The 17,983-nt window shown below is 41.3% G+C and overlaps 1 protein-coding gene across 3 annotated transcripts in view; it reads left to right on the forward strand.

Moving 5' to 3' along the window:
- Positions 1-17,983, forward strand: part of Tgfbr3 (transforming growth factor beta receptor 3) — a 196,778-nt gene that overhangs the window by 168,126 nt on the left and 10,669 nt on the right. For all 3 annotated transcript variants that reach the window (XM_023720259.1, XM_023720261.1, XM_023720260.1), the window contains exons 14-16: positions 2,565-2,682; positions 10,530-10,571; positions 12,872-12,979. In XM_023720259.1, coding sequence (XP_023576027.1) covers positions 2,565-2,682; positions 10,530-10,571; positions 12,872-12,979 — 268 coding nt within the window. The remainder of the gene's footprint in view (positions 1-2,564; positions 2,683-10,529; positions 10,572-12,871; positions 12,980-17,983) is intronic.

Genomic DNA, 17,983 nt, shown 5'->3' on the forward strand with positions numbered 1-17,983 from the left:
CAGGTCCTGCTGAGACTCGGGTTATAATTGCTTTTTGGTATCTGTATGAATTAGGCTGACTTGTCTCAGAAGACTTTCTAAGAGAAACCAACATGTATTTTACTTTTTCTCAGTTTCATATCAGTTTATCATGTTTGTCTCATGTCACTCCCCATATGAAACCAGTAATTCAGCTGCCATAACAGAAATCAGAACCCTTTGGTCTTGCTGGAATGCTACTGCATACTGCAGGGCTTCCACAAGGTTAATTTATGATACCTAATTAGGCTGGCCTTATATGAAAGGGATGTTCTGTTAAACCTTATGTGAAAGGAATCTTCTGTTATAACTTTGTTCCTGTGACCTACTGTAATTATGTGTGATTTCTTATGTGCATTTATGTGGCAGGTAATACACACAGTATAAATTGGTTTCTTATCTTCTGTAGGCACTTATAAATTTCAAAGGCTAACAATCATGCTGTATCAATAATGTATTATAGAATTCTCTCATTTAATATCTGGACTGTAAGAAATAGGTGAAGAAGTGGAAGGGAAATTATTTTCTACCAGATTACCATTGATCTGAGCACATTATATTTCTCTAGGCCTCTATTTAATTGAGAATTTTGTCTACCTATGAAAACACACAAATCATAATCGTTATGGTATACATGCGAGGAGACTTAGCCTGTATTTGTTTCATTGCCTTTGGAATCATTGATGTCTTCGTTTCACGGACATGTCACTTTCCAGTGACCTTGAAGATCAGGGATAAGTGGACAGTGGCAGAGAACTGTGAGGAACTTAGTGCCTTGCTGTGGGGTCCAGCCTTGTCCTCCAAGCAGAAAAGCCACTCTTAGGAGTTAGGATTTTGAAGAGGAGGCCACACACCTTGCAGGGATCCTGGTTGGTGGCTTTGGCTGCTGCCTCCCTCTGAGACTGCTGAGAGCACCTTAGCTTCACAGTGTGCTTATCTGTAAAAATTAAACTTGGTATTTCCTTTGAAAACTCTTGTTCAGAGGGATGACATGATGGGATGTAACCCTGAACCTCAAGCCATGCTCTACCTCCAAGACAGCATTCAGTGGAAAGAGCATGGGCAGTGACAAGGTAGACCTACTGTTTGCTCATGGGATTTTAAGCAAATCCCTTGACCCTTGTGACCTGTTATGTCTTCATCTGTAAGTCAAAAATAGTAATATCCCACCTTTCTTCTGGGCAGAAAAGCAAATGAGATGGTAGATATGCGCATTGGCTTAGTGGAACTGTTCCTTCTGACTTCTTAATCATGTCTCATGTGTGTAATGTATTATCATATTTCTAGTGACTTCTGAGAGTTTTCTATCACAGTAGCCTATGAATCTGCTGGAGGGGGGTTTCAGAGATGACTGAATCCAACGCTGCCCTTTTCTGATGAAATGGAGGTCCAGAGAGTTGTGTCTGGTCCAGAGACACTGAGATAGAGGTGAAGTCATACACTGTCATTTTTTTAATAGGACAGTAAGAGAATGAATATTGGAAAAGCGAAGTAGGAAAATAAAATATTAATAGTTTGGTACCCATGGAGAAGGACATTGCAAAGACCTTTCTCTTGTTTCTGGTGATGTTTTGTGGGATTGTTGTCTTATATGTATGACTTTTGGATTGCCCAAAGCAGCCATGACAGTTAAGCCTCACATCTCTGCTTCTTTCTGATTGGGATAGCTGGACCTTACCTAGCTTTTGGGGATGTCTCATCATAGAATTGTGAAAGGATTGACAAATTGGTATAATTTAGAATGTGACCTTTTGATAAACATTGACAAGGAACCAGAGTTGTCTTAGAGGAAAAGCCCTGGAGTGTGATTTTACTTTTCCCTGGCATCACGAACCCTGGGCATGCTCCTTAGATGCTTAGGAGCTGCTGATCTCATGGCTGACACCCCTGCATACCACTCCCTAGGACCTGAGTTCTGGAACATGAGAAGCAGATGACCCTGGGCTGGGTATGTGACTCAGCAGTATAGCACGTATTCAGCATGTGCAGTGGCCTGGGTTCAATCCCCAGCACCAAAACAAAGAAACAACCAAAAGAGCAGATGGCCATGGAAAGTTGGATTTAGCAAAGCATATGGCAGAATTTAAAAAATAAAAACAACCTCTACAGCATGATTATCTTTCTGGATAACCACTGTAAAATCTGTCACCTTCATAACACAATCCATGAAGTTTCCCACAGTCACAAGTGTTTCCACAAAAAATGTATGTGAAGCCAGAGTGGTGAAAGGCTAACATCAGTCATAGAGCTCCCCCTGTTTTTCAAAGGAACTCTAAAACCTCTAGCTGTTTTGTGGGAGGAAGGGATGAGGAGGACAATATTTATAAGCCATTCTGGGAGGTTTGCACCTTCCACTTGCAGCTGAAAAGACCTTAGGTAGGCCTCCCATGATAGCTCCCTGATTAAGATTCTTTGAACAACATACAAATCTCTTGTTTTGCTGTGGAACACGCTGACTAATAAGTGGCCACAGGGCAACTGTACAGGCCTACTGGGGTGGGCACTCTGGGCGACCCTGACTCTGTGCTCTGCCCTGCCCTCTGCAGTGCGTGCCTCCTGACGAAGCCTGTACCTCGCTGGATGCTGCCATGATCTGGGCCATGATGCAGAACAAGAAGACATTCATCAAGCCACTGGCTGTGATCTACCAGGCACAACCTAAAGGTACCATTTGGGAGGTTGAGTGAGGGAATGGCGGTCTCGGAGCTCTTCTGGGGAAGGTCCAGTATCATAAATAAAAAGTCCAGTTTTATTCAAAAGACCTGTTACAAGAGGATTCTTTGTTCAAGGAGTCTTTTCTTCAGCTAGTTTTCCTATTGCCATTGTGATAGAGTTGTGATACCTTTGCAAATTATTTCTTTACAATATTAGACCAGGGCCAAGGTTGTCATAGTGCTGCTCTCTCTTACGTTTACATATACTTCTAACAGTGTGCAAGAAGTGATTAAAGCTGGGCTGGGAGATAGCTCAGTGGTCTAAGTACCTGCCTGGCAAGCGCAAAGACTCAGGTTCGATCCCTGGTACCACATGTTATGCTGGCTCTGGAACCCTGGGCTCACTGTGCTGGCTACCAAAACAGGGCATGGTGGTGCATGCCTGTAATCCCAGCCCTGGGGAGGCTGACACAGGATTATTACTACGTGTCCAAGCTGTGTGGTGAGACCCCGTACCAAGTAAATAAATGAAAGATTAAAAAAAAATTGAAATTATTAAAGCTGTCCCTGGTGTACTGATACTGGTACATAGTCCACAGCCTCTATTAGCTCTCCGACCACTGCTCATAGTAGTGCGGGCTATGATGCCTTTGAGAGGCTATAATGGGACTATGTCCAGCTGAGGTGTTCCAGGAAGAACATGATTGAGAACCACTGCCGAGATGCATTCAATACAGTTTTTAGAATTGTGCACAGTTGTGTTTGTTACTTGAAGCCAAGGGGCCTCTTCCTACATGTGCAGGAATGTTTGGATATTCTAGGACAAAAGGAAGGAGGTTCCCTGAGAAGTGTGGTACTAGGATCTGGGAGGACAGGCAGGGCATAGGCTGGGCCAGCTGGCATCTGGGCAGTTGTAGTGTCCCTGTCTAGAAACAACCTGCACTCTGCAGAAGCATTGCTATCTATGGGTGTTAAGTGGAGAGAAGACTGGGAGCTAACAGTGGACTTTATGCTGCCGGGGTGAGCTACTCCAGGGCTGGGAGCTGCAGGCCGCCTCCCCTAGCACTGAGGGCAGAGAGGAGCCAATGGACAGTCTGCTTCCAGCTGCTGAGCATTATTAGCAGGGAAACCTGCTGCCGGCTGCTACCACCAGATCTAGGATGCACTTGTGGTCTAAGCATCATGGGTTGGGGTGTGGCAAGCCCCGACAGTGACCATGGCTCTGCAGCAGAGAGACCTGCCAGTGTGTGTAGCATTGTGTGGGTCCTGCTGGTTTCTTTTTGAGCCAAGTGAGCTTTGTAAGGAGAGCTGTTTTGTTCCAGTTGTCGTACCTGGATCTAGAAGCTTCTCTCCTCCTAGGGGCAAGTTCACCGTAAGAGGCAGGTGAATGTATGCAGGGCAGGACATTGGCTCTGGGTCCAGAGCTACGCTCTGCTTTTAACCTTTCCACTGACTATGAGACCCCAATGCAGTCATTTGCCTCTTTGGGTTTCATTTACATCACCCAGAAAGGAGGAGTTCGGCTCAGATGACTTCTAGAAACTGCAGCACTCAGCTGTGCCATGGGAAGGAGCAAAATTCATTTGCTTCCCAGCCTTCCTGAAGCTGTTCTGAGAGGACATGTTGGATGTTTAGTTGTTCCTCAGCAATGGCTTTTGTTGTTGTTTTACTTTTATTGCTTGGTTTTTAACTATTTGAAAGTTGTAACAGAGAATTGTTCTTTAAGTGGATTGCCGAAACACTAGTTTCTTTTTAGGGGTTCAGGAGAAAAAAAATAAGAAGAGATGACTTGTGTTGCAAAGAATTCGCAATTGGGCCATGTCTGGCTCCACTTTATACCATGGAAGTAGCTTGACAATAGCGGCAGCCACCTTGTCCCTGTCTGTTACTCTTACCTCTGTTAAGCGAGGTAATTCCGCATAATTGAAGGATGCAGCTTGCTTTTTCGTGTGCCAGACAGTAATTACCCATTAATACTGCAGGAGTATAACTTCCAGCAATTCATTCATCCCTTTAATTCTGGAGGTTTTTTTTTTTTTTTTTAAAGTAATTTCTCTTGCAAATTAGGTAATTACTTTTATTCAAGCTTTGTGCAATTATACTAAAAGTTCAGCGTTTTCTTTACATAAAAGTTTAAAAGGAAAGTTTTACCAAGTAGCAAAGCAATTTCATGAGATTTTGCTGAGGCTAGATTTTAGTGAAGAAGTGTGTAGGTGATGAAAGTTTACGGCTTAGGTTTGTTAAACAAATTGAGAAAGTTAAACTTTTAGGCTAGCTTCCCAGGGCAGTATGCAAATTCACTGTCTAACTTAGCACTAAATGAATAGGTTTTCTGGCAGTTTTCAACTGTGTAAGGACTCTTCTCACCTTCTATATTTATTTTCTAAAATCATTTCTTGTCAGTGCAGAACATTGGAGTCTGCACTTTCTCTTCACAGGGAACTGGAATAGTCATTTGAAAAGGGAAGGTAACCATTTACCTAATAACACTGGCTTATTTGAATAATAAATGGGTCATGAAATTCTCTCAGGGAGTAGGCAGATCACATATTAAGATTAGGTTTGGAGGTAAAATTTTCGTGTTCCCTGGGAGATGCTTCACTAGCCCTATACTATGTTGGTACCCTTAAAGGCCATGAAAACCTCCAGTGCTCCCTGCCCACTGGGGCCATCTTATTTTTAAGCTGGTTGGTTGTCTAGGATAGCAGATAAAGGAAGAGAAAGTGACCACCACTGCCAGTAACAACATGGACATCATTCAGGTGGTGTTTTCTTCCCCCAGGGGTCAGGGAGAGTAGGTCCTTAGGAATACAGAAATCATTGTGAGTCCCTGTTTGCCACCTTTGACCTCAAGTCCTTTGGGAGCCAGTGTTCTTTTCCTACTTAAATGTTCAGCAGTAAACCACCCAAGTACTGTGAGTGCAAGGAAGGAAGAATTGAAAGGAAGATGATTTTTTTTTTTCGAAGCTGTTCTTCTAGTGGGTGAAGATGTTAGGAAATATGTAAACTTTAAAAGTGTAAGAAAAGTGTGTTAAAGTTCAGAAGAAGTTCTGTGACTATTGGATTATAACTCACAGAAAACATCAAAAACATGCATAGTTTATGCATTCTATGGTTTATGGCGAAACAATTAAAATACTTGAGGTGGTGCCATCCTACCATATTTTGTGAAATTTTTTGAAGCACAGTCATGCTGGTACTGTTTGCTTTGGAAGCTGTGACCACTCTTTACAGCATTTGAAAACGGTTGGGCTTACACAAATAAAGATGGTTATAGTATGTCAGTGATGAATGTAAAAGATGGTAGGAGGGAGGATAATCTTTGCCCTGAAACAGGGTGCACACATACACAGAAGTGTGGACATAAAAGAGCAATAAATGTCTTCTCTAGTTTGCTTTGATTCATGGGCAGTACTTGATTCTTAGCAAGTTAAATGTTTGAAATACTGAGTTTTCTCCAAATTTCCACCACATAACTGTGAAAAATAGAAGCACCTGCATATCGTCCACACTCAGGGAATGTTAATTTCCTTTCTTTTCAGCCAGACTAGCAGGGTTTTGGGAGGGGGTTGAGGTAAAGGAAAAGCTGTGAGTGTCAAATGGAAATTAATCCAAGAGAGGCATTACTTTTTGGAACACATATTTGAGTTTTCCAGAACAAAATACTCTGAAGGACCAGCCAGCTTTTGTCCTTTAGGTAGAGATGAAGGGAAACAGTGGAAAGATAGTAGAAATGTTTCAATGACAGAACAGCACATGCAGTGTCTGTCCAGTTGGGAGGGCATTAGAGTGATTTTTATTCTTTTATATACTTCATAGTTGAGAAACTTTATTTTAGAAAGTTTCAAAAATATGCAGAGATAGAATGAAACATTGTGAGCCCACCTTCTGGATTTACCAGCTATCCTTTATGGTAAATCTTACTTTATCACTTTCTATTATCCATTGACTAATTTGGAAGGAAACCAGACAGTTAATTTCATTTGTAAATGTGTCAGTATGCATTTCTGAAGGTTAAGAACCATCAAAAGAGCTCAATCAGGGAGCCAATGAGTAGATGACTTAAGAAGATGATTCTGAAGGCAGTGTGAAGATTGAGTTGCTGGAACAAGTGCGCAGCAATGGGTATAGAGACTGTTTATGATTGTTTAGTCCACAGCAATGTTTACTGAGCCCCCCTTATGTTAGGAATATAGTCTATAGATTATCCTATTTTTAAGGCCTTTCTAACCCAGAAGAATGTTTCTCAACCACTGTGGCATCAGCATTTGGTAACTCTATTGTGGGGGGAGTTTCCTATAACATTCCTATAGAATGTTGACAGCTCCCACGAGATGTCAATCACAGCTCCTCTGGTTGTGGCAGCCCATTATGTTTCTAGACATTTCTGCATTTCCTAAGTTACTCCCAGGTGAGAACCACTGTCTAGTGGCAGGATACAGACAAATAGGCCCTTGCAATGCATGCCATTAATATTGAAAGAACCCAGGGAAAGAGTTCAGAAACAGTGACTTTAGATTAGTAAAAATATGCCTTAAATGGGGCCTGCACAAAGCCTCCTGAGTCTTTAGGAGAGGTTCCCTCCCCCTCCTGCCCTCTTTGCCCAGTGTCAATAGATGTGGTACCAGTTTGACACCTTGTTTCCCTGTAGGCTTGCTCAGGCCTATGGTGTTTAGAACTGAACCAAAACTGTAGGCCAAAAGCTGTGGTCAGTTACTCATGCATAACCCCAAGAATATAGCATTTATGAAAACCATGCCTAACAATCTGAGGAAGGAAATTTTGGTTGTAGAGGTAGACCAAAATTTGCTCAGAGTGTATGAAAAGATTTAATTCAGAATGTTGATTATAGCTTATTCTTTCGGCAAGGAAATCTATTAAAATTCTCTTTGCAGTAACATCTAGGATCCCTTCCTTCCAATCTTATCCTTAAACCCAAAGCAAATATTGTTATGCTCACTCCTCTCCTTTCAGCATGCCAACTCAATTATAGGGTTCTGATGGAGATGAAACCATTTTAGTTAGACTCGGGGGTTAGGGGATTTGGACACTGAAAATTTAGAGGGTAAAATCCTTTCACTTCAGCTTTGCAGCCTGTGCTTGTTACTGTTTATGCACAGTCATGAAGAAACTTTACCAGGGAGAAACAACTGTTTCTGTTTAGCTCTGAGAGGGCCCCTATTTGGGGTGGGGAGAGATTAGATCATAAGTCCATTAAGAATCTTAAAACAGTGCCATCCATCACACAGGCCTGGCTATAAAACCTAAATTCTTACATGTGAAATCTCTTTAGGGAAGAATCATCATTTTTAAACCACTTGGGGATTCTGAGTGACAAAGTTGAACCACAGGCGGTCGATTACATGGAACTCTTCCCAGAAGTGCGTATACTTCTCGCATGATGCACACTGCTGAGACCTTTAGATGCCTTTGGACTTAGTTCAGTGAATCAAACTACTATTTCATGAAATTTTGTGGTTAGATACCCCTACTTCATAGGGCTTGGAGAGTTTAAAATGAGAATATTAAGTGAAGGCTTTTTGTCAATTGGTAAAACACTATATAAATGTAAAAGTGTAAGGTGTCTCCATTGTTATTGTCACCAGCGAGGCTGATGGGACCACACTCCCAGGAGAGTTTTATTTTGTGGTTACCATAGGGGGTATGTGTTCTACAAACAATCCTCTCTCCTTTCACCCTGTTGACCTTCTTTATTTTTTATAAACATCAACATATCCTGCTTTTGGTCAAATTTCTACAAGTTCTTTTTGCTTCACCATAGATTTAAACAGAAGGTGTGTGTTCCTTCTTTAGTGACTGAAAGTGGAGATGAAAGAGAGAGGCTTTAGACACATACTGCTTTTAAACTCTTAAAAAGAAGGGCACTATTTCTAGAAAGGGCCAGAGAGAGAATATTTTTCATTTGTGGCCCAGACGCTTCCTCTCTAAACTGCTCGGTTTTGTTGTTGTAGAAAGAAAGTAGCCATAGACAATGTGTTCAGTGTGGCTGTAACCACATTGAACTTCATTTTGGATTGAATTTGAATTTCATAAAACTTTCACGTATTTGTCAAGAAATAGTTTTCTCGGGCCAGATGTGGTGGTACATGCCTGTAATCCCAGCTCTCAGGAGGCTGAGGCAGGAGGATTGCCAGGAGTTGGGGCCAGGCTGGGCTACACAATGAGTTTAAGGCCAGCCTGAATCATAGAGCGAGATCTGGTCTTCAAAAACAGTCATCTTCTTTTGATTTTTAAGAATATAAAATTTTCAGAATATAAAATCCCCTCTTAGCTCTTGGCCACAAGGTGCTGAGCCCTGGCCTGCCGCCGCCTTCACTGCTGGGGATAGCCAGTGCTGTGTGTGAGCAGCACTCTAGTGCTCCCGGCTAAGGACAGAGTAACACTCAGCTCTTGCCCTCTGCCCCAAGGCAGAAATGGTTCAATCCCTGCCCTGATGTTTTCCAGCTGTGACCTTGGGTTAGTCACAGGATATCAGAGTCTTGGGCTGCTCGTTTTAAAAATAGTGATAAAAATTCTTTCTCTGCCTCCCTCACAACGCTGAGGCAAACTCCAAGTGAAATCTTGGCTGGGTAGCACTTTAGGACCATGAAGCATTCTAGAAATACTGAGATGTTCAAGTATTTTAATGGCCTTGTTTCCTCCTTTTTCAAAAAGTACATCAACATTTTAATTGCCCTTCACCAAACTTTTCTGGAAGGGCTGTTCTGTGCCAGCCTGGGCCCTGAGGCTACACGGCTGAGTAAGAAGTAGACCTTGCCCAACAAACCCAGCCCATTAGGTTGTGCTGTGACCCAAATGTAACAGAAGAGGGGTGAAATGAAAGGGGTGGGAGAGACCAGCCCTGCTGGGGGTGGCTGGAGCTGGAGGGGGTGGGGGGACAAGGAGGGACTCCCAGCAAACATTGCCAACAAAACAGGTGGAGGGAAAGAAGGCATGGTGATGTGGAGCATCATGGGTAACTTGGGGAACATAAATAAATTTTGAGCAGCCCAGTATGGGTAAGGGACCCCTCAGGATAGCCGAATCGGGACTCCTTTGTATCTGATGCTGAACAGTTTGGATTGTCCATCCCTAAACAAAGAAGAGTCATTTAGGGGCTTAATTGGAGCAATACTTGATCAGCTCTGGACTCCAGACAATTCATTCTGGGGGCAGATATGGAGTACAAAATATTTGGGGGGACTGTAGTAGTGGAGATGGGGAGACCTCTGTGGTAATGCAGATGAGTGATGAAAAGGAGCCGAGCTATAGCACAGTAGCACTCAAAGGACAGAAGAATGAAGATACAAAATCTGTAAGTTTTGGGTTTTTTTGTTTGTTTGTTTTTTTTAATAAGCAGAATATATTTATTGAGGGAAAGAAATCTCCTGTCCGAGAGAAGGACAGGAGGAGGAGGGCCTGAGCGGGTTGTTCCCCCCAGGAAAAAAAATCTATAAGTTCTTAACAGAATATTTTAAAAGTAGAATAATATTGTGAATACAGAAGAGAGGCATGACATTAAAGGTATTAGATCCATTTGTAAATAAATATAAAGGTGCACACATACACAGACTCAAATTCCCTAAGTTTAGGTGCTTGGCCTCACATGTTCGTCAAGTCGGAAAGCCTCTAGAATCAATCATTAGCAGAGTGCAGTGCCTAAAATTTCTGCGTCACCTGCTTTGCAGTTTTGAATTCCAAAGCCGATATTGACTGTGCCTTCACAAACTTATTAACAAGTAAACTGCTGTGTATTTATAAAATACAAAACGTTGACTTCCCTTGAGATTTTAATGACCTTTTGCTTAAAGCTTGGTTTCTTCGTGGAATGCATTATGACTTATGCTTTTGTTTCAGAAAAAGCTCCGAGCCTTAAAGAAGCAAATCCAGTTCCCCCACGTAAGTCTTTGTGCAACTCTTTCAAAATAAAGCCTCCTGGGCTTTGATAGGACTTAGCTGGCCAGGGAACATTTGCCAGATGCTTTGATAAGGAGACTTCTGCTCTCATTCTCTTTTACTCCTTCCGTTTCTTTTTTTTTTTTTTTTCTTTTGTCCTTTCTTCTGTCCTTCCTTCATCCTCTTCTTTCTTTTTACCTCTCCGTATTTGACCTTTCAAAAATATTAATTTGGTAACACGTTGGACATGTGGCATGAATGGGAGCATGCTAAACTTACTTTTAGAGAGCTAAGTTTGTTATTCTCGTGCTTATATATCTGTTATGATCCAAAAACATTAACATACATTTGTGACTTACTAAGTGGCGGGAACAGAATTCACCTGCTCAGTAAAGAAGTGCTAAGGGGTCCAGGTGCAGTGTGTTCCAGACCATTTCTAGTCCAAGGAGTATACTGATTTTAGGTTTGTTTTTTTTTCCAGACAGATTGCAGTAATAATAATAATAGTAATAATAATAATATAAAGCACAATATCAATTACTGCAGAATGACTTGAAAATTCTATAGATCCATTTCATCATTTTGTACAGAATTATTAAGAAATATTTTAGTGACTTGGCCCAGGTTATCATTAGCATGAGGCAGTATTCCACCCTGGCTTCCTGGCTTTCTACCCAGAGTTCTGCTCAAATTTGACCTTCTTGGGAAAATCTGTGCTTTTTCTTTTCCTTCTCAGAGATTCCCAAGATAGGCCTCCAAGGATGATCCCATAACATACGTGTAATAATCAGCGTAGAGAGTGCCCTTATACCAAGCTGCTTATATACCATTCCCCCAAGTGGATTATTTTAATAAGAACAGTGTCATGATCTCAGACAGACCCATGTGGATACACATTTTCCCATACTTACTCTGAGTTTTGTAAGTGACATTTCCATCTTTGGAATTTTAAAATATTTTCACTGAAGTTATAATCATGTTCTGTCTTTGCATCTGTAAGCATTGAAAGTCAAGTTGCCTTTTAATATCTGTCTTAGGAATTGGGTTAAGTGGGTTGATGACTTGGCTGACAGTGGGAGTGTGGGCCATTCCTTTCTCCACTGTGCCCTCAGTCTCTACCCAGTACTTATCCCTCCAGGGATCCTCATCTGTTTTATGATCTTATTTTGTATACCTTGTGCCTCCAGTAGGTAAAATGATCCTTTTCACAATTTAAATGAATGCAAAAAAGCACATGGGAGTAGAAGAGTGATGACCACAAGTGGGAGTGTGGACCATTCCTTTCTCCACTGTGCCATACCTTCCCCAAGTCTTTTGGAGGCTCCAGGGTCACTTTTGTCTACAACTGAACCTTTTAGATTGATGTGAACTGAAAAGCAAAAAAGATTTAATTTGTAGAGTGGAAAGTACAGCAATATTTCAGGAGTGGGAAGATCTTATACCTTCATTCTGTATTTAAAGGAAAAACAAACTTAAAATTCTTATTCCACAAAACTGTTATCTTCCTCAGCAGCTGATTTAAGCTTTTTATAAGTGACTCAAAGGCAGTTCTCTTAAACAAAAGGAAATACCATATTTCTGTGGTCTGGAATTAATTTCACATATAAAAATTTTTGCCAAATGGACAAACATTTGATTCTGTTTGTATGTTTTGCTGACCATGAAGTTGATGTCACTGTCCACTGAGAAGTAATTTCTGTTCTCCTCATAGATCACATTTGGAAAGTGTTAAAAAGCTTTTGCTACATAATTGTTAAGATTGAGGGTTTAATCAGTAAAATGTTATAATGCATGGGAATAGTTTATTTTTACTCTGTTTTCTTCTCATCTACTTTTATCTATCATACGTTCAAATGTTAAGAAAATAGAGTATATATATTGCATATTTCTGTGTCATATGTTTCATTATTGGAAGTGCTCAGCGAAAAAGAAGTAATCAATCAAATTTTGACAATAAAAGTTCATTTCGTTTTCCAGAATATCTTAACCTGTATATTTTCAGGCTACCCTCCATTCAAATAGTAGGTCCTCAGATTGGGACACTGAGACCACAGGTTTTTTAAATTAGTTTGTTGTTCAAAATAAGTTGCAATTTGGGAATATTTGGAAAACTGATCAGTTTTTCTTTGACCAAAAATTTGCAAGTAACAAAATGCAGTGTATTTTATTGGGGCTCTTATGACCATCTCAGATTTTATTAGCCAGGGCTAAACTTTTCTGACAGTGCCTGTAAAAATAAATATAAAATTGCTAGGTATGATGCATACTAACAGAGTCTGTGTGTTGGTTTCCCTCTTTTATAGAAGTTTTCCATGGTCTGGACACCCTGACTGTGATGGGCATTGCGTTTGCAGCATTTGTGATTGGAGCCCTGTTGACGGGAGCCTTGTGGTACATCTACTCCCATACAGGTTAGTGTGACTGCTCACTGTCACTTGGTGTGTGTCCCATGTGCTGGCCACACCACAGACACTTGGCGTGTTGCTGCATGAATGAGTGAAATGAAGGAGTGAAAGAAAGTCCCTTCCTACTGTTTTCACATGTATATGTTTGGCGTAAGTTACATTTTGTAGAAGTGCAATTTGCTTCAAGCAGTGGTAGAAAAGTAATAAAGCAAACATTGCAGTCGTGGTGTTGGTGACATTTAGCTTCTAATGATGTTATTTTGTCATTAAAGTCTATAAAGAAAGTCAGTGTAGATCAACTGGGAATACAAGCCATTCACCCAAAGCTAGACTTCGGAATAGATTCATAAATGTGCAGAAGTGAAAAAGGAAGCCCAGCATATGTGTATGTTACCAGGCCTGCAGTGTTGACCATTGTCCATCTAAGTCCCTAGTTGGTGACTGAAACCAGAACTTCTCAACCTTTCCTTAAGTCTAAAGATCTCATCGCTTTCTATAAAGCCATTTAATTTTTCAAAATATATTTTCATGGATTGAAGAAAAATAAAACTGTTATAATAAAGCATTTTGCTTTTTAAGCTATTGGAAAGTCCCCAGGGTTGAAGCACATGGGCAGAAGTGACAGCCTGTTCTGATGCAGTATAGAATGCAGGCCCTTATCAGTGAGAGGTATGGGGCAGGGCTAGCCTGTGTTTATAACTTCATTTGATTTTTCATTGAGTCAACAAATGCTGTGATTTTTTTGCTTCCTCCTGGGCCATTCAAGTAATCCAGCTGAAAGAATAAGCAGTTCAAGACAAGGGATCCACCAAAGGGCACCTTGGGGCATGATATCTTAGTTCTCTTGATTTCTAGACAGAGCTCAAATTGTTGAGGAAAAAAAAAAAAGACACAGGATCGTGTGTTAGCGAATAATCTGAGGCTCTTTTTCATGATTTTATTTATTTATTTATTTATTTTACTTCTAAAGTATCTGTGATACAAAGAGAGGAGCAAACTCTTGTGTCTGGCATAGGGAATTCATCCAATACACAGTCGATGTCTTGGCAAATGTTTAGCAGAGTTTAATAGTGGTGCTTTGAATCCTCAAATTGTTGTTCCTATTAGGCAACCTTTGAATGAAATATGTTTCATGTGAAAGAGAAAATAAGACTCATAAGTGTAATGCTTCTCAGTATTCTATTAGCATCTGTGAATCAGTTTAGGAGTATGCTTCCTCATGAGCAGTTTATAGAAGAACCAGAAGGGATAGCTTTTAGCAGAGTAGAGTTTATAATGTAATTTTTAATCACAGAAATAGTGACGTGTTCAGATCTCAAGCTAACAGCTCTTCAGAACTTTTTCCAACCCCCTGTGTGGCTGAGAAGTCCCACAGCCTGTGGCAAACTCCGTTGTCTGTTGAGAATAAACTTGAATGTACTCTAAGAAGACCGAGTAGCCCTAAGGATTTTATATGGGGGCCGTCACCCACAGAAGCCTGCTGTGTGTCTGTCCACCATTGACTGGCCTTAGTTACAGCTGATCTTGGGCCAGGAAGCCAGGTCTGGGCAGAACACGGAGCAGCCAAGTGGCACCCCCTCAGGAGCATACCCCACTGAGCCCCCGCCCCTTGCTTGGTCCTGGGCTCTCTTCCACAGCCAAGCGCACAGATCTAATGAAAGGCTAAGCTTGGTTTGCAGCATGTGTTGCGGCTCCTGGAGCTTGGAGAGTTGTTATTGACCTCTTCTCCTCCACCTGGGGGCTTAAGAAGAATTTCAATATTGTTAATACAGAAATAGGTTTGTAAATAGATTAAAGAAAATCCAAGACACATCCAGTGATGCTTTTTACCAAAATATGCCAGTTCAGAAAGTAAAAGGTTTATATAACTATCACTTGGGTTTAAAACTTGTTGGTATCACTTATAATACAGCTTCAATTTTTTTTTTTTTTTATTCAAAGCTATAGGCTCTGGATCATTTTACAGACTGCTCATCCAGAGTACCAGGGTCATGCAGGCATGAAAAAGGTTCATTTCAGAACCGCGTGATAGTTTCTCTTCAGAACCCGTTGGTTTCTTGCCTGGTTCAGGTGGAAGCAAGTTTGGACGAACAGGGAAGGTCATGAGGCTCTGGCCGAGATGGAGTGATAAGAACGCAAGACAGACTCAGTTCATTTGCTTTCCGTGGTGGGCTGAGTTGTAGGACTCAGATGTCGTCTGGCATACGTGGGAGCCAGGCTGGCACAGCTGCCTGTCCCGAGCAGGCTCGTGTGCATGGCTTTCCCTTTGGTCATGCTTCCCACTCGGTCCGCAGCACACAGCACAGCACCTGATTATATACTCAGATTCATCCACTTCCATACCTGGAATTTATGTTGGTCTAAAAAGGTGGGGACCCAGCTTTATAATATAACCCCTAGGTGGATAAGACACACCTCTGTAAGGCAGTATCAATGCTGTCTGGAAAATTTCTTTCCTAAAACTTATGACTCTCCCAAGATGGTAAAGAGAGAAAAGGTGATTGGAAGTAGGAAGTTGCTGGCCCAGAGTCATAGAAGCTTTATGGTCTGGGGAGCCTTGCAACTTTTGGGGTGCCTAACCCCTAGTTCACGAAAGTCCCTGAAGTCTAGCGCAAAATTGTATCTGTTGTTTTGTTGCGGACACAAGCTCTTTTTTTTTTTAGAAAACCTTTTCAGTTTCATCAAGAGAGTGTATACACATAGTTCAGAGGCTAAAATAGTCCTATAAGACTTGTGACAAGAGGTCAGGCCCTGCTTGCCTGCCTCCCCTCTCTCCCTTCCTAGAGCACCATCCTTTTACTCTTAGCTATTTCTTTTGGCCATTAATCCATTTCTCTACATAGTATGATATATTGCTGCATTTTGATTTTCAGTTTGGGACCTTTTCCGTCAGCCTTTTCCAATGGAAAATGAGGGTTTACCTCTCTTTTGCCCCACGGCTAATCATGTGTTCATTCCTCTTTTGCTCCCCTTTCCACATTGTCCTAGTAGAATTATACTGAAATCTTGGCTGAGATTCATATTGACTGTTTAATTATATTATTAGGACAACCTAAAGGCTAATTGCAATTTAGCCAGGTAAGATAACCGTTCTTATACAGGTCTTTTAATTTTCCACAGGATTTGTAGTCTTTCCCTGCCCTCCTACCTCCTGGTTAGATTTTTTTCTGTATTTGTGCTTAATTTGTTTTCTGATTCTGCCAGGTATCTTAATTTCTCCTTAATATGTTCAGATGTGTCAGGCATTGATTCCTTTTCTTTAGTAACTCCTTCCTGGAGGCTTTCCTAACCTGCTCCTCTCTGAACTAGTGCCTCTAAGTCTGGACACGCTTGTCCTCTGTCTTCTCTTCCATCATTATTCTAGAGGATCTCTTCACCTTAGAGTTGTAGGTGTCCATATCCTCTATCCTCTATCCCGTGCCTTCCTCCTTCTTGGTTTAAAACTTAGAAAGTAAGCATTTTTTACATCTGGCACGTCTGAAAATACTCTCATGTTACAGAAATACTTTGCAGATAGTCTTTCAAGCTGTAGAATGCCTGATTATAAATAATTTTGCTTATGAATTTTGAAAGCAGTCCTCATTGTCTTCTAGCTCAAGGCCGGCCCCCTTTATGTGTGTCCTGCTTGCTTCTTTCTGGAAGACATTTTATGTACATAAGCTCCCTTCACTTACGGGTGCTTTCATTTATTATGCTGGGCTTCAGCTGGACCCTTTAAATCTAGAAACTTATGTACTTTAGCACTGAGATATTTTAGAACTCATTCTTTTTCTCATCCTCATCTTTCAGTTACCTTTTGAGATTTTAGTATTATTTTGGAAACTTTAAATTCCAAGAACATGTTTTTTCCTAGTGAATTAAATAATATCCTGTTCTTGCCTCTTAGGTATAGTATCTTATCTTAATGTAGGACTGTTTCAGAATCTGGAAGCTCAGGATCTGAGCTTTCAGGTAGGACTTGGAACTTCCCTAGGGTGTCAGGTGGGCCTTGTTATTGATGAGTCCCTAATGTCACTTCCTTGGAACTTTCCTCTTTAGCTTATCCACTTTTCATAAAATAAGCCCTTCTACATCCCACCTGGAAGGTGTAGGTCTGGCTGTTGGGAGACCTTTATATTGGGCACCAATGAAAGTAAACTTACATGGTGACACATTATATTTGGCAAATAGACATCAGAAAGCAAATAGACTTCTCGGGTGGAGCATGGTATTGGCACCTGTACTGAATGTGAATAATCAAGCACATGCCGTGTCCTGGAAGAGACAGATTTGTTCGCTGCCACTAGAGACAAGGCGCTCCTGCCTTGGCTGCTGTCAGGCTGAGCAAATGAAGCCCAATGGAACCAAACACAGTAGATGTTTGCTTGATTCCCCTTTGTGAGTATGGTTCTCTTCCCCTATGAGACTGTGCCTGGTGCTGGTTATTATGGAAATCCTTGGTCTCACCCTCTTCAAAGAATAAACTTTCGTATTCCTCCAGGATGAGGGTCCCAGCGCAGGGCGGTAAGGGAGGAGGTCTTGAGAAACCTTACTGCCTCTTACATAGGCACTTGGCCAGCTCCACTGCTTTCAGCCTTCTACTTCCCCTCTGTCCCAGAGGTTCCTGATGTCACCATTTCCTGCTTTTTGAGGACACTGTCAAGTAAATTGCTTTTCATATCTTCCCACTGTTGCCTTGGGTTTTGACTCTCATGAATCTGTGAAATCACTTGCCATCCATCCATTTCTTCACCAGCTTCTACTATTTTATTATTGTCTTCACTTTTGTCATCTTTGTTTCTGTGGATCTGTGTCTTTCACGAGTCCATTTACTGTCATTCTGGTGAGATTTAGAGAGGGAATATAAGTCATGTGTGCATATAAGCACTGTCTCCACATGTCTTTTTTTCTCCTTTAGGTCATGTTTATGCTTATCATTTAAATTACAATTGTTGGGCTGGGGAGATGGCTCAGTAGAATAAGCGCTTCCCTGGCAAGCTCAAGGGTCTGAGTTCAATCCCCAGTTCAAAA

Source organism: Octodon degus, unplaced genomic scaffold (genome assembly GCF_000260255.1).
Source record: "Octodon degus isolate 3935 unplaced genomic scaffold, OctDeg1.0 scaffold00074, whole genome shotgun sequence".
Classification (NCBI taxonomy): Eukaryota; Metazoa; Chordata; class Mammalia; order Rodentia; family Octodontidae; genus Octodon; species Octodon degus.